We start from the raw sequence: 23,541 nt of genomic DNA, 5'->3' as shown, positions 1-23,541 counted from the left end.
TGGGAGTTTGGCCTTACGTATGGTAATAAAATATTTCTTTATGTTAAAAAAAAACTAGACATTCACTTAAAAAAACAAAGGTTAAAGTGATGCATATTACTTTGCATGAAAGAAAACTCAGAAATTCACAAGGAAGGCTATAGTAAGGTGAAAAAGTCACTTTTTAAACAAAAAAAACAATGAAATTCAACAGTTCTAGTTATTTCAAGAAAGTATAACTCGCACCCTAGCAATGCACTGCTTATGACCTCACATATTACACCACTCACGACATCTTCTGTGACATCACTGATCAGGCGGGCAACTAGAGCCAAATTTCGGGGGGGGGCTGAAAAAGATTTCGGGGGGAGGGGGGGTAAGTCTTCCAGCCATAGGCAGAGTGGCTGTAAGAAGGGGTGAAAACACAACAAAAACCTAATTAACGAGTAAATGGTCTTTTAACGACCTGTGAAGTACTCGGGTCCGGCTGCAATTAGACGGACGCCAACCTGCGAGGCTGTCTCAGCCGGGCTGACACACATGACAGTGGGGGCTGAAGCCCGGTGAGCCCAATGGGTGTTGTGCGCCTGTCACTGATAATATTACTGATGACAACTGAACTGACATCATTGACTGCAACACTGCATGACGGGGGAGCTAGTGCAGGTAACCTTAAAGAAAAACGATTTTTAGTTTCTAGAGTATTACATTCTTTTATTTCAAATGAAAGCACTGTTGTGACTGTGCAATAACTCCAAAAACATAAAGGAGCATTCATTGGAACATGAACAGTAACATGGCTCTCCAACTACTCGGCCACATTCAGTGCACTCAGAGCTGCAAAGGTTTGGGACCTCACGGAAGCCTTTATCAGGTACAACTTAATAAACGCATGCGCTGTATATCCCCAATAGATGGTGGTTACTGGGAGGGTTGGAAGAGGAAATGTAGGCTGTCACTGGTAAAACCTAGCAAACAAGGAGGAAGAGGAAAGTGTTGGTCCAATAAAAGGTTTCATCACAATTACAGAGATTTCCAATTTTTCTCTCAGAACACATCGGGCATTTCCTTTTATATTTCAGGACTAAAATGAAAATTTCCGACTGCTGATTTATCTACATACGAGCACTCCAGTACTCTTACTTATTTGTAGCTGTTGGGAAGGTGCACCGGCTATGTTTTCTTTAGATATTATTAAATGACGTGGATCTGTTGCATGACACTGAATGCATGTACCTCAGTTCCTTAAAGTGACACTTACTAGTTACCAGACCTTGTTGAGGCTGGAGAGGGGCTAAAGAGTGAGTGAAAAAGGCAAGTTTCAAGGCGTATTCTTGCCCAGTCCTCACTGTTTGATAAAAGCGACATTCCTATGGTTTATGCATTTTTATAATTTCCTGCTATAATTTCTGAATTTCATCTCTGGTATTGATAAAGACGATAGGAGATGAGCAGGAGCCAGTGCCTTGAATGCTTTAAAAATACTGAAAGTCACTGGAATCTGAACCAGCCCTTCTTTAGGAGAAACAATGTAAGAGTTTTATGCTCAAAATGGATCTAAGATCTGCGCACATGGATTTCAAAAGTCATACTTCCAGGCAAAGGCTAGAAAAGAAACCCAAGGGTCTTTCTCCTTTCCCTGAGACAAATCTATATTGTGGGATGAATTCAGAGGACTCCGGCACTAACGAAGCTGGGATTTGTTCTTCTGTAGATGCCTCTGGTAACAAAAACTGTACTAAATGTTGCTGAGTTCTTGAAACTAAGAAGATCTGCCGAATGCTCTTTCCTTTTACCCTATCCCCTGGTTGCCTTGTGTTACTTTAGGATAGGGAGAGAGGCTTTTGTGAGGACGTTCTCAGTACTGGAGAAGGTGCCAGATGAGAAACACTTAGGCTATGTTCCCAGGTTTATGCTTTTTAACCAGGTGGTAGTCAGAAGGAGGTGATGCCCCTTTGAAGGAACAGATGATGAACTTATCACCTACCAGAAATCAAGCATCAACAGTGATGATTAGGGGCCCTGCATGGAACAGGTTTTGAGTGGTCAAGCTGCAGATGCCCGGGGGGGGGGTGCATTAGAAGACCAGTTAAGGAATATGCCCATTATATGATTTGTTGTAGGAGTTAACTTACAAAAGTGCAGCAACATTGATCAGCTCATTTTTTATTTTGAGGAAAGGGTTCCCATGCCTGATATTCAGATAATTAGGAGTGAAGAAGCCATTTAGTGATGAAGAATATTCATCTTTTCTCAATGTCAAGGGCATGGATGAAGACAATCGATTGTGGGTTAGTTAATGATTAAACCACAAGGATGAAAACAACATAATTGGCAGAGCATGAAAAGATTCAAGATGCACTCACTTTTGTGATCTTCATTTACATTCTTGTAGCTTGTGGTGGAACTCTGTGTGGGTGGGGGCTGAGATTCATAAATTGCAGCTTTCCTTGGAATCAGCGGACTGCTCCGCACCATGCTCATTCCACTCGCTTATCTCTCATTTGCTGTGGTGTCTTTTATCCCTTGTGCCCCATTATTCCTTGCAGAGTGCCATTTTTGTTTTTCTGCTCTTTCTCCTTCTCACATTTGGTGTGGTGTCCATGATTCCTTGTATTCACTGTTATTATCTCCTTTATCCTTGTGGTCCGTCTGGTTCCCTTTTCTCATCACTTGTCCTTTATCTTATTTGGCCTCTCTCTATTCAATGTTTATCTCATGAATTGGACTGTTGTATATTTCTCATTCCTTGCACTCCTTTCCCTGGCGTCTCCTAATGCTCCCACTGTTGACAATTCTTCATGGGGCTCTTGTCTTTCCAGTGTTCTCTTACCCAGTCCTTGTGCTTTGGACATCCACGCGACTGCTTAAGGGAGATGGGTAAAGCTAGAAAAGTCGCCCATGTGAGGCAGGTTCAGCTCCATAACAATCAAAGCGGAGCAAGAGGATAAAGTTATGCAGGAATCGAGGAGTAACGGACAGAACTGAGTCACCTACAGGAGGTACAGGCAGTTCATCTCTTCTAATCAAAAACATTTAAGGTAAAAAAGCAAAGCGCTACTCAATAGCTTCAGTTTCCAACAGCTCGTGATGAGAAAAACCTGGATAAAAGAAATGGCTAACTTACCTCAAGGACCTATAGTACCTGCAAGTTTTGTTAAATAGGCCATCGTTAAATATTGCTATGTTGCAATTATGGAACATGCAATCAGCATGCATTAACAAAAGGGTGGATATTTACACTGGTTATTAAATACCGCAGGCAGTCATGCATTACCAATTCGATTGTGACGTATGCAATTGGATCTTTTATGATGAAGTGCCACAATAGAGCAAGCAAAGGGCAGGTGGAAATGTACAGTGGCACACAATACAACTGTGTATTCACACTGATGCAGAGTGGACCACATACACAGAGGAATTATTACCTGATCAAGGCTGGGTTAATGGTAGATATTTGTCCCTGCAAAGTATCCATAATGTTTTCCTGTGAATACATCTGTAAGGGGGAGTTAAATTGCGCGTGCAACACTTTCAGTCCGGGCACGTCCACCTCCACAGGGCTGTTAGGGCAGTATTGAGCTGCTTGTTTTAACTCCTCTGGGCCAACCCTCACTTGACTTGGAATAGAGGATGTGCTGTGCCTCCTTTGCAAAGAAAGTGAGGCGGGACGCGTCTGCAGCGGATAATAGACTGATGCAAGAGGAGCCTTAAACACACCAGTAGGAGAGAAAAGACTATAGTATCAGGTTTAGAGATTAGAGTTAGATTAGTAAAGAGTTGAAAGGAAATAGGAGTTGAAAGGAAATAGGAGAGAAGAAAAAGATATTAATAGAGGAAAAATAGGAATTAAATATGAATACATTAAAAATGTGCAAAAGCTTTAAAATGAAGAAGTTACTTCTAATAAAGTGAGATACACTTGCAAACGTGAGCCGTACATCCAAGATTATACTAACATAGTAGAGATATGTTGACAATTGAGTCAAAAACAATAGATAATGCACAGTATAATACAGGGAATCGATGCATCAAACTTAGCATTAAGGATGAAAGGAAAGGATAGAATACATAGAGTCCGATTCACAAACCCATTTGTGCACATAAATTTAACTTGTGTGCACAAATGCCTCTTTTTTTACTGTAAAGCCAGATTTTTAATTCAAATGCTTACATTTACACTCTTAAACAGATTTACTCAAATATACATTTATTAGAGTGAGTAAATCTTTTAGAGGTGTTTTGTGAATGTTTCACAGCGGGAATGCGTTAGCAAATTTAAGAACAGAGCCAAAGCTACTTGCTAGATGAGGAAAAAGCCAGAGATTTACACTTCAAGGTTTATGGCTAAATCAGTTTCCAAGATGGAAAACGAAAAGGGAGTACCGTCAAAATTGCAAAATGTGTGGGTTTCAGAAGTGATACGTCCAGACGGAGAAGAAAAGTTTACATTTTTTTTTACTGATACAATATATTTTCGAATGTGTAAATGTACACCAATTATATTTGAACATACAAAAATACCTTCGTATAGTCTTAAGGAGGAATTCGGAAACGTTTTCCAGAAGTACTCGTGAAATTGCAATAGTTTTGCAATAGTTGCATCTTCATAGGGATACTCCTCAAAGCATTTTAGAAATCTTAAAAATTTAGAGATTTAATCGATAAAAGGACCTTACGATATTAAATGTCTAGTTTTGTGTGTGAATCTGGTCCATAATGATATTTTAACACCTTTACCCATAATATTACGTTGCAATGTCTTTCTCCAGCATCAAGTGGTATAACATACCAGACTACTGCTCTAGCCCCAATGCAATGAAAACTTTAAAAAATTCCTTTTATTGATATAAACAAACATTGAATGAAAAAAAGGCTTTTGTAATGCAAAAATGAGTTTGTGCTGGCAATATAAAATCTAACTGAGTAAGGCAGACAGAGCTACAGTCTGTATACCTACACCACAAATTCCACATCAAGGTACAACCCCAAAAGAATGTTCAGATTGTGCCCACAGCACCCTGCCGGGAGATTCCTAACAGAAATTACTGGAGCAGACTCTCGGATGATGACCCACTATCGGATGATGACCCACAAATCTGAGTGCAAGATCCTAAAACTGAGATATTTCTTTTCTGGTTTAACACTGTTTGGAGTAATTGTCTCACTGTTTCTCATACACCCATAAATGTTGGTACAAATCCATGACTTGTTCCTGAAAAAATACTAATTACAATACTTGTTCTAGTTTTAGTAGTACCTGATAACCTCTAAATTATCTTATGAATTGAGTCATTTGAACATTTATCCTTGAAGTCGGTGGCTTGGTGGCCCAGAAATAATTTGCCAGCTGTTTTGTTGTATAACATCTAGTCAGTCCAAGAATCCTGTTTAGGTCCCCAGCATTTGAGGGCTTAAACATGGATAAGAGGACTAGAAGCATCATCTCCCTGCACGTGTCCTCCAGTATCCTACAATCACATAAGCCTACAGTATTAGAGCTAGAAAATCCCCATTCAGTTGCGAGACAGCAGTCATCGGTTTCTTTGTTCGATTCTACCAAGACACCTGGGATGCAGAAGGTAACTTAAGAGCTCAATTCTTAACTAAACTAAACTCTCTTCCACTCGAGTTCCTTGTCCATAATTCTTATGACAGGGAACCAATAGGAAAGACACATTCAGCTAATTGTGCGTTGTTGTACTGTCAATTAAAACAAACACCCTGACTAAGCTTCAAAGCCCTGACAAGCAGGACTGAAAACCACTAAACAACAACTTGAAAGGTTGGACTATTCCTTTAATGACATAATGACAGGGAAAGCTCTCCAATGGCCACAGAAACACAACATTGATGCTGCACTCCACATAAAGCGATGGAGCCATCCGGGCTTTTGGTCAAAACTTTTACCATTAGGCCAGGAGCCAACAGCTTCAATCCCAACTTATCGACTCCACAGAATTGTAAGAGCCTGGTAAATCATTTCCACTCATTGTTATTAAGTTCCCTTCTCTGCCAAAATTCAAAATTAGTAGCAATGTTTTATGTAACATCTGTATTTGAAGGACCCGCCACTCTGTCATGATTACATAATGGGCAAGATCGCTTGACATTAGCTTGCACTCTTCTCTATTTTATTTAGTATTTCTAGTGCGGTCATGTAACCAATAGACCACATTGTTTAAATTAATTTACTCTCTTACATGGAAAGATCCTCTTGCCAGTCCAGAGAGCGCATTAATCTACTATTCCATAAATAAAGAAAAGATGGTAACCTGCCCCATTTCTCGCCCCTGGGGTACATTTATATGTTAACAGACTGAGCCTGTTCAAGTTTAAAGCAGAGGTTGGTAAAAATGCCGAGGTTTGAAAACATTTGCTTTTTTAAAGGCAGAGGTGATATCAGCCCCAACCGTTCACATATACATATGTATTAAAAAGTTGGAGATATTCAGGGGGTCAGGTTGAAGCTCGGTATTCTGGTTGAAAACATAGCGTGTACACTTCAACCTACCCTTGCAGGCCTCTCCCACCGATATGGCTAAAATGTCACTATCGGCAGGAAATGAAGTTCTGGAATATTAAACCATATATAAATGTTTCAATGCACTTAGAATCGTATTCCCTGTATTATACTACGCATTCAAGCTTTACTTGAGAAGCCAGTTAAACATAAATCTACAAAGAGCTATAAGTGATGTATAGGCACCTGTTTACACCTGGTGGTGATTTTAAAGGCTGGTATGTCATGCTGAAAGCACGTTGAAATTGGACTGGTCTCTGGTGAACAAAAAGACAAATTGTTAATTTTAGTTTCTGCTGTAGAATTATCACCAACAAATAAGGTAGCGGGAAGGCAAACAAAACCAGACAAGGAAAAGTTAGACATTAAGTCAGTTGAGTACAATGACATTTCATTTTTCGTTGACTTGAAGAGCTACTCAACTCTCATGACTGAGTCGCTAAAAGAACAGGCCATCTACATCCAGTTCCATTGCTCGTGGGCATGAAGACGCAGTCTGTACTTACGCTTTGCTTGGCTCCTGCGCAACGGCTGCCGTCTTGGACTCCATGGCACTGTTGAAGGTCTGGATGTTCTCGGAGGAGTAAAGTCCTGCCGGATTGTTGTACTGTGCAGTTATCACTTTGGGGGAGGAGCTGGAAGCAGTGGCAGCAGTGAACGGCATAGCGCTTCGGTTATGTGCACTTCCTATTTGTTTTAAATCCTGCATGCAAGGGGATCAGAAGGAAAATCAGATGTGTCTAAGGCATGCACGCGTGTTGTGACAGCCACATTTCATGCAATGCAATGTTCAATTACATCCTGACATTCAGGTGAATGTTAATGAGTGCTGTTGTAATTCAGAATAGAAGGCTTGCGCAACTTTTTTCTTACACAATTCATATCTGGCAAATTACATGCAATCGGCATTGCCACTGGAATTATTTCATTACAAGAAAAGCTTTACAGATATGGAAACCACTACAGAGAAAAGTTGCTGCAAATAAATAACTTTATAGAGAAGCAAGTTCAGAAAAACAACAAATTTATCTTGCAAACTGTCGAAAAATGGAACTGATCCAACAAAATCCTTTAAACTGGCATTTTATTTCATCCACCCTATCCTAAACTTTGTTAATGCTAATATTTAGCCTAGCCATAAACCCAACTCTAAATGAAAGCATAAAATGATATGCCACTTTTCTAACTATATATATAATTTACACAAATTGTCACCCTATCACACGTGTATTTAAAGATTTGTTTGAAAATAAATATTTCAACAAAGTTACCTAAATGTAAACTGCTATAACTTACATTTGTTTTTTATTTTATTTTTTATCAAATTTTATAGGTAATGGTCTCTCTGTAAAGGTATTGTCTTTTCAGGTTTCTTTGTAATGACATAACTCCATTTTCATTAGCCACAGGCGGACAATAGTAGGAAAAGTCCATGCCCAGTACACATTGGTCAATGATGCTACTCCAGTGTGCTCCCAGATGCACTCCATGCACAGGGTGTGGCTGTAGGTAGCGACATGGCAACGTGAAAGAACTAAAGACATTGTGAAGTGTGAGCCAACTTTATCTTAAAAGCAGCAGCAACTTTGTGCGATTAGAAGGAAGACAAATAGCGACTGTTGAAGTAAGAGAAATTAAATGTAGAAATATGCCCCAATTACATATTCGAGGAATCCTAGAGGCAGTTTGGAAAAAAACACAGGTCACTCAATATTTTCATGTACACTAAAGAGGTGGACTGTGGTTGCCTGTCAACGGTTGAATAGAATGACGTTTTGCGTCAGCTGTTGCAAAGACGGCCAAAGATGAACACGAACATTTCCCATAAAGCCATCCTTCTTTGAACATTAGACCTGTCCCCTAGCAATGCTGTCAGTGCTATCACTGTGCTGTGACATCAGCGCTCAGGCAGCCTGCCCCAGAAACAACCTTGGGAACGGAAATGAGTACACAACGGAAAAGCAAACGGTCCCAATGTTTACATTTGTCATTTAGTTTGAGCCAACATGCTCAATGCGTTCTTTCGCGCTCCATAATTTTCAGCCAACATTGTTTTCGAATAAATCGAGAACTTGGACTTCATGTGGGTTTCTCATTCAAATGTGCGTACCCCCCATAAGTGTGTGTTTACCACAGTTAAGTTTGAAAAGCACTTTGAATGAGCCTATGTGAGTGTGTGCCACCCACCACGTCACTTGCTAAATGACAGTGAGTGTCACAGCATTCTAGGAATCATCCGGCTGGCCGGGGGAGCCCTGGTGTCAAGGCCCACCTCATTATCAATTCACCCATCCAAATCACTCGGCCAGTGTGCCTCCTCCCCCCTGGGTGGCATTGAAGATGCGCCTACACACACTCGCCCATACAAGTCACCTCCCACATACAGACCCTCACCCTCTTTCATATCTGGAACTCACAGGAGGCACACATATGACAGTGTTTGCCACAATTAATGCAGAGAGGGTTGATAGGTTTGTGTCAAATCATGCGCTGCTGCAAGGTTTTTATATGTGTACTTGCCTCGTCAAACGGCAGATTGTGTGTTCAGAATGTTAACCTATACTTGTTTTCAGCTGCCCTGGCAGGATCACTGTTGCAGGCGCGTGAATCAGTTTCATCAACTACATCGTGGTTTCCTCATAAACATGGTCAACAAACTCAACATAATTCAAGGCAAAAAACAATAATGCCTCCCGTTCAGCTAAAGGCAGGGGTGTAGCTAAGAACAGTGCACTGGCATCAGCCAGGACCCAGGGGTGTTTGGGGTCCTCTCCATCCCGGTAATGGCTATATTTTACTAATCAGAGGTTGGGGCCATCTCCTTGATTGCATTAGGACCCCTCACATCCATGCCGCACCACACTGAAGACCAGCTTATAAGGGTTGGACACATGTTAAGCAAAACATTTGAAGGGAAAGGGCTGCCTGACTGGATCTTTTAGCCCAAAGCTCATTTCTCTTTTTAAATTGTTCATTCAGACACATTACTATACAACAACAATGAAGCACCAAGTTTCAAATTTGGGGATAGAGGAAGACCTGAGAGTCAGTTAGACACAGAAGGCATTAACAGGCAAGAGAAGGTTTCGCCAGCCTAAGCAGAGAGAACCATGCTTCAGGCCAGACAGAATGTAGTCTGGACTCAAACCAGTCGTGGCCAATCTTCGGACTTCAAATGTTGTTCCCATGCCAGTAACAGAACCCCGATGTCCAGGGTGCTCGTCAAAATGGCACATGCAGGTTACCAGTGAAGCAGATAATGCTTCCCAACTATAGAAAGTAACATACTCCAAAAGCAGCAGAGACTTGGAGGACCGAGCCTGCTGACTGGTAGATGACCAAATGAGTGAGGCACTGAGTTACTTATTACCCAAATCGTGTTTTAAGCAAGTGATTACCACCAAAAATGTGACCCAATGGAAGAGACACAGGTATGAAAGGTTATTTTACTGATCAATGTGGTATGTCAGAACATGCTTGTGCTTTGTTACTATGCCCCAAAATAGTGGCTCGCTTGTGGGGTTTAGATGGAATTTGCAATCTTAACCTGCACTGTTTTTTTTATTCTCAAGAAACTCCTCTCAAGCTTCTCAAACTAAATACTGGGGACTGACAAAATCTCAGTTTGTAGTAGACCAATATAAGTGATTTGAAATTCAGTATTATGTTCGCATACAATGAAACACCGAGGTAGACATGGAATCAAGTGCTTTTCTCTAAATCTATAAAAGGCCAATTTACCTAACTAAGATATAATATGCTGACCAGTGCCTCACTCCAATGTCATAGTTTAAGTAGGGATTTAAACAACCCTCGTCATGATCCTGGAGCCAAAGTGCATTTTCAAGGAAGAACTGAATTTTCCATTGTAGTGGAGCAGCATAATTAAAGGCTTTACACCACTATTAACCATATGGTAATCAATACGCTAATTAATATGTTAATTTATGTGTTATCGTGTAACAACATAATGTTATAACCAGGCTGCACTCATAATTGAAGTGTAATCATTGAATTGATTCTAACATACCGGAAACCATAAATTGAGATTTGTAAACCTGAGACTGACTGCGAGTAGGCCTTAAGTCTAACCAAACCATGTTTTTAACGTCTTTCATATATTTTGAATGCAATGTTCTTCTCTAATTATTCAAGTTGTCTTTCAATTTTCGTTGTCTTACCTAATTTGTTTGTTAGAATAACCCTTTGTTTATGCTGAGAACTGCTAGATTAGGGAGCATAATTGAAATTTGGCTGCGGGCATGCAGTTCGTGGGGATGGGAGAGAGCCTCCTGACCCAAGCAGACCCCATCCTTTCTATTTTCCAAGGCAGTGCAACAGTGGGCTTGTCTGTTCAGTGATGGGAACGTGGGGGATTTTCGACGGATGTTTGACGGAGGACCGGCGTGAGGACAAAATTGACGGTGCCTCTTTGGAGTAAGTGTGACTACAAGAGTGCAGTCCCACAAAGGTCCCGGGTTCAGAGAAATCCTTCTGAACTCTTAAATAGATTCCCTCTCGGATATTCCCAGAGTATTTGACAATTGGACATTGTCCTACGCACTTAAGTAAAAAGGTAAACACCCGACTAGGGGTGGAGACTAAAAACTTAGGGACCAACACCCTGATGAATGCCAGAGCGACTCGGTTGGGCGCATAAAATTGGCAGAAACATGTTGGTATCTGCAGTGGGAATATAGGGGTCTTTACCTCCCCTGTTTATCCCATCTCTTATGTTTTAATCCTTCCAGAGGTCAACAGTAACAAAATAATTGAGCGTTGACCCCTAGGGAGTCTTAACTATATGTATCTGCACCTTTTTGAAGGGAACAGACTTCTCATTCTAGTTTTGTTTACGTTTGTTACGTTGTGTTTTTGTGTTCATCCTTATTTTCTCCACCCTCACCACTGTTCTTCAAAAGATTTGCGCTCCATCCAGAGTGTTGATCTGCACCTGGATGTATGATGCAGCCCTATGATGAAGCATGACACGGCAAAGTGTGTGAGGGTAGTACTAAGACATTCACTGTCTTCCCATGACTAGTTTGTTGCCCCAGGGTAAATAAGACGTACCATTTTTAAATGGCTGGACGTTTGTATTGTAGTACTTGTCTGTCCCGTAGTACTGTGATACAGTGCTGGTTCTAGCACTTCTCTGTTGAGTGAGTTTTGGACTATGGTAAGGGAGCCAGAGAAGGCTTAGTCCCTTGTCTCTTCCTTTTTGTGATATTTAACGTGGGGGATTTACCTGCGCCGAGGAGACAGTGTATACCGATTGGCCCATACAGAGAGAGTTGGGGGTGACGGTTCCAGAACCTTCCATTTTGAATTAATTTTGTGTTTCATAGTCTAGTTTAGCAAATCCTGACTTTACTCTACTGATTTCCCCTTACCCGTGGTATTGAGCTTCATGCTTGAACACCTGCACTTAATTCCCCTTAATCCGTAATTTGTTTCAACAGATGCTGACACCTTCCTCTTAAAATTACCCCTTTCAATAAGTTATTTGAAAAAATTCATGTTTTGTACTTTATACATCAATATATTTTGCATCTTCTTCTGTATAGTATGCAAATTTAGGTTGCATGATCGAATAGATATTAATGCATATTTGATGAATAGACTTGATGCTTTATTCATCTGTAAATTTGACCAAAATGTTTAATAAAACCATCATAGTTCGGACACCATCCTCTCTCATTTTTTGAGGAGCCAAATTGGTTTCACTGTAATGGAAATCTTGTGCGAATGCTAGCTCCTTTAATACACTTTCAGTCGACAGTAAAAGCTTCATATGACCAGTTGTGCAACTTCATAGAGGACTACACCAAAGATTTAAGGTATAGGAAAGTGTACTGATCATAGTGTCTAGGGTAAAAAGAAGTATTTCCATAGTTCAGTAACCAAGAGTCCTAGCCATCCATTGCATAACATTATCCCTAATATCCCACTGCTTTTTCATAGCCCTTGAAGTGTAGACACAAACATTCACTGCACTTCACTGGAAAAAACACTTGCTTACAGAGAGTATGCGGTGGCTGCTAACTCTGGTATTGCAGCACCCGGCATTTCTTCAACTCCAATTGGATGCAACATTTTACTATGGCCCTCATTATAAGTTTGGGGGATTTAAGCATGGGATTTCGGAAGTTCAGAATCTATGATTCCAGGCAATATCCACACACATAAATCTAGAGATTATGAGTTTTTGTATATAGAATGAGGAATAACCATGTGCACATGGAATTACCAGGTCTTTTTCCTGGTTTCCTCAATTTCAGTGACCAACCTGCTGACATTTACCACCTGCTCTAAACAGGTGATAACGATAAGTGGGGGTCCTGCAGAACAGGGGAGCAGAGGAGCAATTGGGGCAGGGGAGAGGCGAGGGGAGTTAGTGACAAAGATGCGGTAGTAGTGTCTGCTAATCCTGAGATGCTGGCAGGGACAGGTGGGGTCTGGGATGGTGACCCCCCGCCTGTTGCTCATGTCCCTCTCCAGCTGAGGTTTCACCCAGTGTGGAACTACAGCTGATTAAATGAGGGCTGGGTGTTTTTAGAGCAGTAATTTTAGGTCCAGAAACATTAAAGCACTTCAGTGTGGTGAATGGGTATCACTGCCGGGACACTGCTATGCCATATTCGTAATGTGGCCAATAGCTGCAGCACACAAGTATTCTCGCTCTTCAACATCCTCCCTACCTTCCAGACTCTAAACGTGCCATCTAAGTGCCAACTAGCTCTCATCACTTAATAGCAGCGCCTGCTGTGGCTTGTAAATGAAATATAAACAAATTAATAAGTACACGAAAAAAACAAATTTGTAAGGGGTTAGAATAGAATTACCGCCAGTGGTCATATATATGTTTTTCAATACGTTTTAGAGGAAGCAGTTTGAAAGAAAGCTATTTTAATGTTGCTGTGGAAGCACATATACCTGTCCATTCGATTAACCAATGCATGCATGCTTTGTTGGAATCACCAAATAGTGCATTTGGCCATTTACAATAAATGCAATACCTTAAAGCTCAGGAAAAAAAAGTTGGTAAGTCATTGGAAACAAATCAGAAACAAAAAAACACTTTTCATTGCACTGAAAAGTGTTTAAATAAATGTTAAACCTAATGCAAATGTACGCTCCCCATAAGGGGAGCCATTTCTGAGAAGATAAGACGCCTCTCTAAGGAGTCACCTTATTTTCTTAGGATATTTTATAGGTCAAACAGCTGGCATTGAGGCACTTCTTCTCCCAACCACAATCTGAGGGGGTGAAACTCGAAGAGACCAATGAAGGAACCTAGGACTGCTTTGTGTTTCCTTGCCAAATGTAGAAAGACAGAGAGCTGGAAGCACAATTCTATATATCTGTGTAGGAAGGTGGAATCTGACTATATGGTTGCCCCCAACTTTTTGCCTGGCATTTGGATGGTTTTTGACTCGTCTGGCTGGGATCCTGCTATCCAGGACCCCAGCCTATCTGCTTCCTCCCTAAAACTGATGTGAGTACCCTAGGTACATTCCAATTGGATACTGAGGACACCCTACCAGCCCCTTGTAGATGGTACCCTAGGTACCCAGGGCATGGGTCCTTCAGAGGCCTACCAGGGGCTGCAGCACTTATTGTGCCACCCCTGGGACAGCCATACCAAATGACACCACCAGACCACTACTGTAGTCTGGGTAAGGTGGTGCTTGCACCCCTTACAGGGATATAGGTATCCTGTATCCCACTTAATACAACACATATATCCTCATAGGTCACCCCTAGAGCAGGCCTTGCTAATCCTACAAGGCAGGGTGCTGAGATATGTGTGAGGGGGGACCCCTACCTGAGTAGGGCCCCTCTGCAACCTTCGTAAAATCATTACTGGGTTGTTTGTAGTGTAGCCATACCATATACTCTTAACCGCATTATAAGTATATCGCGATAGCGTGATAACTTGAGAATGGCTACACAGAACCATATCGTGTTTGGTGTCAAACATGTAGGAATCATACCCCCAATCCAGCCATTGGACTGAGGGCATGATTCCCCCCTGCTAGAGGGGCGATATGGGAAAAGCGGCAGAATTTAGACACCAATTTAAAAGTGCTCACGAAGTACAAAATGGATGCTACCCGCCACCCACACGACTCTGGCTGCCTGTTGCTGGGCAGAACTCCAGCCACGGCAGCTGGACAATAGAGATCCTGTTGCAGGGAGGTGGTCCCACCTACCCAGACAGACTATGTGGATTGGAACTGGGTGGGTGCACCATAGGATACCTTTCAGAGTTGTACGTAGGCTTCTCCAGTGCCTACATTCTGCATACACCGCCTGGAACCGGTTTAGGGGCATCCTGCCCTGGCGGGAAACACACAAAGGGGAGAGGGTGTAGCCACCCTTTCCCGCCTGACCTCTCATTGGTGGACCCTGATCTGGACACTCCCCTAATCTTTGGATAAAGGTGAATACTGGGTCCCCAGAGCTTCAGATTATACTTGAACTTCACAGTCTTGACCTTCGACTTGCTGCCGCACAGCTACCTGAAGAAATCTCCCTTGGGGTAAAGGAGTTACCCCCCTGCTTGGCAGGCACCTGAAACACTACAAGTGACCCGGTTGGAACCTCACTGCTCCTTCAGACATCGACGACCCTTTCCTACCTTGAGGTGGGTTTCCAAGCATCCCAGAAGCCAGTGAGTGTGCACAGCAAAGCTCTGCACCGTGGACCCCGTGGGTGCCGAGATCCCCAATACCCCAGGACACCAGCCACCTCTTGCACAGCACCCGACCCCGACGAGTGGGAAAGTCGTGCTTTGGCCCATTATTGAGCCAACCTCTCTGTAGCATCTGTGTCAAAGATCGACGTCCTAGCCCGCTCCGGCAACCCGTGGGTGCACCTTTACGCACGCCAAATTGCTGCCTTCTGCAGTCCCTTGTCTCTCGACTTGTGGGCCCTAGCAGAGGACAATCTTCAATTCCAAGAGATCCCCTGGTTGCTCCAGGTCTGCTCTTCAGTCTCCTCGCTGGAGACCTCGCACAGACCTCGTGGGTCTGCACCAGTAGCTGCTTTGTGTTTCTTGCGTGGGTTGCAGTTGCCGAGGCTTAGTGGATCCAATCCGGACACTAACACTGCAGCAACCCTCATCCTTTGTGGGACAGTTGCCCTTCAGAAGCTGGCCTTCCTTGAAGCCTCCTGGACCCCGTGGCTGACGATCCAAGCTACACCTCTTCTACCTGGAAGCACCCGACATTGAAGGGCTCCTTGTCTTGAGCCCCCTGGTCACTGTGCCGTGACCAAGACTCTGTCCCCTCTGCTTTCAGGTTCCTCTCTACAAGATCTACATTTTCATTCTTCACGACAACGACGACGCTTGTGGCTAGCAGCAGTTCTTCACGTTTTGCAATTGAAAATCAGCCCGCGACCCGACATCGAAAACAACCTATGCACCCGGCTTCCCTGGGGCAGGTAACAGTGGTACCTCGGTACTCTCGTGGGTGTGGGCCCTTCAAAAGCTTAACTCTAAAGTGTTGAACTTGAACTCCTGCTAGAAGTGTTTTTTAACTTGTAAAATCAAACCGCGACATTCTCCATAGGCTATAATAGAGATCCCGACAGTAACTTCAGTCACTGCACGCGTCTCCCGTGGGTCCCCTTCCTCACTACCTTGGGTGGTTTCACAAGGGGCCAGCGACCCTAACTGCCCTAGGCATTGTCTGTAGAATGGTCGTGGTTCTTATACCACTTTTTTGATATATGGTTTGGTCCCCCCCTGGGGCCTTGTGATTCCAGTGCTATTTATTGTAACTATCAATGCTTGTTTGAATTGTATCTTCCCCTCTAGCCTCATAAAGAGACTAGTGGGGTATTCCAAGAATAAATACATATATTTTATATATATACCTGTGTGGACTACTCTTTCATTTGGTTATTCAAGAGGTTATCTATGGTAAAACAATAAGCTTAACACTCCTTCAAGACTTAGCCTGAAGGCTGCTCTCCACAGCTACCACTAGGATAGCTTTCTTTAAAGGTGCTCTTTAACCTATCACCATAAGAGTCGAATTGGACTGGTACAAGGTGTCGAATTGGACTGGTACAAGGTGGCCACTAGAACTAGTGACCAGCATATGCCAGGCCAACTTCTCACAATCTGCATTTACAAGAAAAAGGAGGTGTTGACCTCTCGTCTCAATATTTCGTGCAGTTCATGTTTGTGCATATCATACTCAAAGGTCACAGCTGCTGCTCCTATTGTTAGGAAGCCACATCTCTGGGGTGACTCACACCTTGGCAAGCTGTACAGGAATGGGTGAAGCGCAGTACCTGCAGGCCAGGAAGCGGCAGCACAGCCAGCCGAGGCAGATGTGATCAGCACCAAGGGGTTGTGGTCAGTTTTCCAAACATACCTGGTCTATTCCTTGCCCGTGCAGCTGAATACTATAAGGGACCAGCATTACAACACTAACACATCTGCAACAGTGTTTAATGAATGAGAAACCAACAAGTCAAAGATCACTATAAACTTAAACAATCTGAGAACAATTGTAGATAAAGCGGGGCTAGGATCCAGTGGTCACTCCCAGTGCTTTAAATGGGCCGGTACTGTCCGGTACTGAGTACTGGCACTTTTTTATTTTGAAAAGGAGAGTAGCAGCACTTCTCAAGAGAAATTGAATACTTGTAATTGGAGAGTACTGGCACTTCCCAGAAACAAGCAGGTACTCTGGTACAGAGTACCTGCACTTCTATTTTTCCATTTCAAGCACTGGTCACTCCATTGGAGCATCAAAGTAGAGGTGACCTTGAAAGTGGCTTTCTGTGGTGTCATTTACAAAACAGTCAGAACCAATGAGATACTGCCATGACATACCGTTACCCTACGAGCAGACGAAGGATAACATCATCACACGGCTCCCGTCGAGGTCGCTATGGGACACAGAGGGTAAGTGACTTGCCAATCACCCCAGTCTCGCTCATTGTGATCGGATGGAGAGCGCCGCAGGGAGCACCAAAGGGCGTTTATCTTGAGCCGACTGACAATTGGTGCAACATGCCTCTTCGATATGCCCACACAGCTTCGCGGTAACTGCGAAGACAGCCTGTTAATGACTGAAGTTCGGTCGTGGATCTATTGCAGTCCTGCCCCATCAGAAGTCTGATCTGCCGACAGTCTTGCCCGAGGGCTTTTGGCCTAGCGCCTCGTTATACACTGTGCAATTGGTTTGGTTGTCTGTTCTGCTGGCAGCCTGGCCCCTTTGACTTTTGGCCTATCGCTTCGTTGAACACTGTTCAACTTGTTTTACTGAACTTTCTCTGAGGCAGCTAATATGGATGTAAGATAGAACCATCGGAATAGGTAGTCTTCTTCCTTTGTTCCTGCTCAGCCATTTTATAGCTACAGGTATTGAAAAATCTTGAAAGACAGATGTCCTCACAGGCCCCTCCTCATAGAAATTGAAAGAGGACTGATCGAAGAGCCTCATAGTAATAGATAGAAGTTGTACAGAAGGATCCGTGGGAATACCGAGGTGTGCCATGAGCGCCTGTGTGCAACCACCTTCCACTTCACATCCTTCCCTGGCTGAGCGCCGCAAAACAGCTAACAGTGGCAAGATGCTTTTTACAAAAAGTGAAATAGATTAAAACAGACTTTTTAGTTTGGCAGATTTCCCAAAAGTTAAAATGGACAATGCATTGCAACTGTGCACCCTTCAGTAAAAAAAGAAACTACACGTCGCACACATGTTGAGGAAAATCTTTTCTGCATTTGTTTACTTTTTAATTAAAATAAGCCCATCATTTACGTCCAACGATACTTCATAAGGAAATCAGTCTGCATGCTTAAATAATTCATTTACCGTGTTTTGAGTCAGTTGTATTGTGTCTCAGAAGTTGCTGGTCATGTTTAAAGGAACTTCAGTTCAGTAATTTCATTTCCTCCATTTGCAACCCTACTCATGATTTGTACTCTTACTCTCCTGAGCTTCACCAGGAACGTTAACTTTTTTCTGTATCACAAATCCGTATTTCCTTTAATTGGCCGCTGTCTGGTTTCTATTATGTTCTTCCAGTATCCTGAGGTCTGCTAGATCCAAATGCTAGCCATGTTTTAATTGATAGCAAATACTGGTGTGTACGCACAACAACTTGTGACCCTTCTTATTACATGGAGCTATGCTCACATGTCAATGTGGCCTGTTAACTAACAAAGATGCAGCTTGTGTGTTACTTTTTAGAGATCCGCCAAAATATATTGGCCCCTAAATCTGTGAGAATGATAGATTTGTGTGCGTTATGTCCACCCTTAAAATGACAGATGTTTACACCAGCAGGCATTTACCAATTTACAATTAGGGTGAAAGTGCAAATACGCCTTATCTTTTTTTAAAAACGTCTCTCAATCTAGAATATAGTTTTTCATGTAGAAAAACTAGCAAAATAGCTTCTCGTTCATCTCCATACAATGCCAGGATTTAGGGGTGTAAGGTGTTTTTACATCTAATATCTTTACTTTTGAAGCAATCGTGGCACCCATGATTTAGCGTGTATGGCGCCATTGTAACCAAAGTAAATAAAGAGACAAAGGCTTGTAGCCACTTCGGCAATCAAATCATTTGCAATGCAATAGCAGTTGCATTACTGAAGGTTTGAGCTGTTGGGGTTGCATTAATATTAGAAACGCAAATAGCTCAAACTTTCAGTAATGCGAGACCTATTGCATTACAAATGCTTTTTTTTAATTTTTTTTAGGAGTAGTCAATTTTTAAATCTCAGATATAAAACTTTAAAGGCTGTCCAACCGCATTTAAATCTAAATTCGATTATTCATTTCTCATTAAACATGCTCTCACTTCTGCACAAATATATCTGACTAAATACATATCCCATAAAATTGATGCATCCAATCTCCAAAAAAGAGTCGTTTTTTTTCCACCAAACAGTGTAAATATGAGTGGGTCGCGCTTCAAGATGTGTATGTTGCTGCGGACAAAATGTTTTACTGCCAAGTGTGTTATCAGATCCAGAATATCAAGTGTGTGGTGCCGAATAGAAAGTAAAGCCTCCCTCTGTTCGGTTATTCAATCTTGAAACGTTTATCATGTCCATTAGTGTCTTTGATTAGGTTCTGCTTTGGTGGCGTCTGTCCTTCCATCTCCTTTTTTATCTAAAGAATTGCCAGGTGCTCTCATTCATGTTTTTTTAAAGGGTACCAATTTATTTCCTAACTCTCCCGAGAAACACTTTAGCTTGTCATTTGGCTAATACCCTTTGCAAGGTAAGAATCGTATCCTGCACAAACATTATATAAAGTATTTGCATTCAGAATCTCTTAGCATTATTTGTTGTTATAATATTTAGCATTTTTCTAAATACATTGCTTAGCCTTCAGGGATTTGTTGAAATGTTGTTAGGTAGTTTATCCCAAAACCTTTGTTTTTAGGTCTCGCCTAGCAGCGCTCACTGCTCTGCCAGACTTATTGTAAGGGGCTTTCAAAAGCTCACCACACGAGGGTAACCGCAAGCAATAGGCCACACACGGGCGCCATATGTTTTGAATTATCGTGCCCAAGCACAGGTGCGATAATTCAAAACATAGTGCCTGGTGCTCAATCTCGCACACGCGCCACTCGCGGGACGCTGCATTTCTATTTTTTTGTTTTTTAACTTTCAGCACACGGCGCGCTTGTTCCTTTCTTTTTCCCACGGAAAGTCGTTATTCGCACGCTCTTGGTGCCTGTCAGGCTTTCGTTGCTTCGAATAAATGATTTACTGGCAGCTTTCCCACTCCTCTTGCAGCAGGGATCTGTTCTTGGCAGCTAATTGATTTGTTTCCGGTGACCGCTTTAAATCATCGCTGCTGATCTTCCTGATAACTGGAAATCAGTGGTAATGATGAACCATGTAGTGTCGGTATAGCGCTAGCCTGCTGTAGGCGCTAGGTTTCTTAGCCTAATCAATCCCAAGGGTTTTTACTAGTACGAAGCTGGCGGCACTCATTTTACCCATCTCAGAAGAATGAAAGGCAGTGTCGGCCCTGCAAGTATCTTGAACCTGAGACCTGCCGGATGCACACGTCTCCGCATCATGTGCTGATCTCAGCGAGCTATCCTGGGTAAATCAACCACGCGCAACTGCTACTATATGGAACTGCAACAAATACATATCTTTCCCTCACTTAAAGCAGATTTGATTAACTTTAGAGGTTATCCAGTCTGGGTCAGGAGATATAAGCGTGTAAATAAACACTTAGATTACTTACGCAGTCTTACACACTGAGTGATAGTGCACTTTGTTTTTGCCAAAGCACGCCTGAGAGAACAAAAGTACTAAATAGCCCAAGTGCTTCTGCTCTATACAGCACCTCAAATGACACATTAATTTCATCCTAGGGGGTGCTTCGTCTCGGGCTTAAGCCCATTTGGATCTGATTACCAATCTTTGGCCGACTTTGTAGGAGAGAACCACTGGGATGCCCTGGGATGATCATATACGGCTGCATGATATACAGTGTGAGAACTCCAATGTAGTGTGTTTTCTATCTAAATCTACCTTGCATTGATTATCAACACGGCCTCAGTGAATCCCTCTTCATCAATTTTTTTTATTAATATGTCTATTGCACTTCAGATCTCACGTAGGACACATTTTTAGTTAAATACACTCTCAACTCAACTACCTCAACTCTGACTCATCTGAACCCGCTTTTGCACTACCCTAATTCTCACCCTATATGTATACTTCAGTTGTATATAATGTTTTTTCGGTTAGATATAAGGTGACAGAAATAGTTATAACACGTTTTTTATTATAACTTATACATTTTCAACATGCTGCACAACATTCACAATGCTCTACAACACATATTAAAAATGTTAAAGCCAATAGCTCTGTCTAAACACTTCTAACGCCCCAAAGGCGAGACTTGTTGACTATGCCAATGCTTGTTTTGCCACTGTTCCATTCAACTGAGATTCTTTCAAAACGGAATTACTTTTAGAGGAGGATATAGCACCTTCCTCCTCTTCTTCAGGTTGCTTATCCCATTTACATTTGAAAGGATTATATTTAGGTTATTTTTCTCCTGTCGAAATTGTAATCATTTTGAGATCAACAGTGTCAACCTCACTTATTCTACTTAAAGTATAATTATTTACACAAACAGTTCCAAATAATAAGAGAACAAGCATTGGCATAGCCAATAGGTCTCGCCTTTGGAACCTTATAAGTATTTAGTTATGCAGTACAATATCCTTGGTGCAACAACATCAACTGTTGCATGTCTAAACACTTATAAGGTCCCAAAGCAAAGACCTATTGGCTATGCCAATGCTTGTTACACATATAGCGCACGACGCAGGAGGGATTAACTTCGGTGCTTCGGTAGCAAGCTCCTCCGCGCCAGGGCTCCTCCGTGGCTCTGCTTCTCACAGCCATTCCCCCTTACTCCTGCTGCTAGATACGAGAGGCCTTCATGTTCCTAAAATCCTGGGCCTCTCTGTCGAGACTGTCAGCAGGAGGGCCAATTAAGATTGTAGTTTTGTCAAAAATGACGTGTTGGACTTGGCCCTTTTTGCAGGGTCATCCCTAAACTTTTTGCCTTCCTCCTGTATTTTTTCTGACCTGTTGGCTGTTTTATGACTCTGGGCACCTTACCACTGCTGATCAGTGCTAAGGTGCATATGCTCTCCCTATGGTAAAATGTTGATGTTGATTGGTTTCCATGTTTGGCTTATTTGGTTTACTATCAGCCCCTAGTAAAGTGCACCAGGAGTGCCAGGGCTTATAAATACAAATGCTGCTGGTGGGCTTGCAGCACGGGTTGTGCCACCCACAGAAGCGGCCTAGTAAAATGTGTCTAGGGTCTGCCATTGCAGAACCTGCGTGCAGTCTGGTACTGTCATGCTAACTGCGCAAGTACACCTACTTGCCAGTCCCTAAACCTTCCCTTAACTGCATAATAGTCACCCCTCTGGTAGGCCCAAGGGCAGGGTGCATTGTAAGCATAAGGTAGGACATGCCCTGGTGTGTGTGGCATGTCCTAATAGTGAATTACAGCCATTTTCGTTTTTCACTATTGAAGGCTACCTGCTCTCCATAGGCCAGAATGGGCTGCTGGAATTATTACACTCTATAATCCCAGCGGACTCAGAGAGCATGGTAGAAAGTCAAGTTTAGTATGCCTGAACTCAGAATAATAAAATACTTCTTTTAGTAAAGTTTATTTTAATATCCTGTGTTTGTAAATACTACTTTTAGAAAGTTAGTATTTACTTGCTTAGCCATTTCAGTCCGCCTCTGCTGTGTGTGTGTGTGTGCTGCCTAGTTACAGTGAGGGGCAGGGCTGGGGAATTCCAGGAGACAGGCTGGCTGCCAGGTAGTGGGTAGAGAGATTACACCAGGATGGGTGGGAGGAGTACACCTTGAATCTGAATAGACCTGTGCTCTGCCACCACAATGCTGGCTCCGCCCCCTGTGGAGCGGCTGATGTCTCTGCCCTGTGCACTGAAAGGAAAGAGCACAACAAAGTGCTCCAAAACCGGACTGAGCCAGGCACAGGCCCCCTGGCGACAAAGAACAAAAGAAACTGTGTATAAAAGAAGGAGCCCTGCTCCTAAGAAATCAGATCCTGTTTACGCCAAGAAGAAACTCTGCCTGATCAGGAAAGTGGCGATCTCAGTATGGGGTGAAGCGATACTGAAGGGGCAAGATGGCCGCCGTGAGGTTGTGGTGAGAAGTCGCTCCAGATCTCTCTCCCCGTGATACCCTGATGGCTGTGGAATAAGGACTATATACCCCTCTTATGGATCTGACTACCTGGCTGCAGGCAGGACTAACCAGGGTCTGTTCAAAATACCCTGCAACTAAAGTACAAATCACCCGGTTACTTCTAAAATTAATTGAGTGGAAAGTTGCGGTTCGAGCACAACTGGCGAGGATGCCGGCACGCTTAACTAAAGCCGACAAGGATAAGGATAAGGAGAAGACAAAAGCGCAACAGGATACACCAACAAACCAGCAAGGAACGGGTGGTAAAGGCGTTCATGCGAACCCAA

General features: G+C 42.7%; 1 protein-coding gene across 8 annotated transcripts in view; it reads right to left on the bottom strand.

The window, feature by feature from the left end:
* Positions 1 to 23,541, bottom strand: part of PDLIM1 (PDZ and LIM domain 1) — a 426,157-nt gene that overhangs the window by 100,723 nt on the left and 301,893 nt on the right. For 4 of the 8 annotated variants that reach the window (XM_085603519.1, XM_085603520.1, XM_085603522.1 and 1 more), the window contains exons 4-5: positions 6,689 to 6,759; positions 3,408 to 3,716 (exon numbers count right to left, since the gene is read on the bottom strand). In XM_085603519.1, coding sequence (XP_085459645.1) covers positions 3,408 to 3,716; positions 6,689 to 6,759 — 380 coding nt within the window. Of the gene's footprint in view, positions 1 to 3,407; positions 3,717 to 6,688; positions 6,760 to 7,008; positions 7,206 to 23,541 lie in introns of all 8 variants that reach the window. The other 4 variants (XM_085603525.1, XM_085603524.1, XM_085603526.1 and 1 more) reach the window with 1 other exon arrangement.

This window comes from Triturus cristatus, chromosome 1_2 (assembly GCF_964204655.1).
Source record: "Triturus cristatus chromosome 1_2, aTriCri1.1, whole genome shotgun sequence".
Classification (NCBI taxonomy): Eukaryota; Metazoa; Chordata; class Amphibia; order Caudata; family Salamandridae; genus Triturus; species Triturus cristatus.
This window is presented reverse-complemented; position numbering and strand designations above follow the sequence as displayed.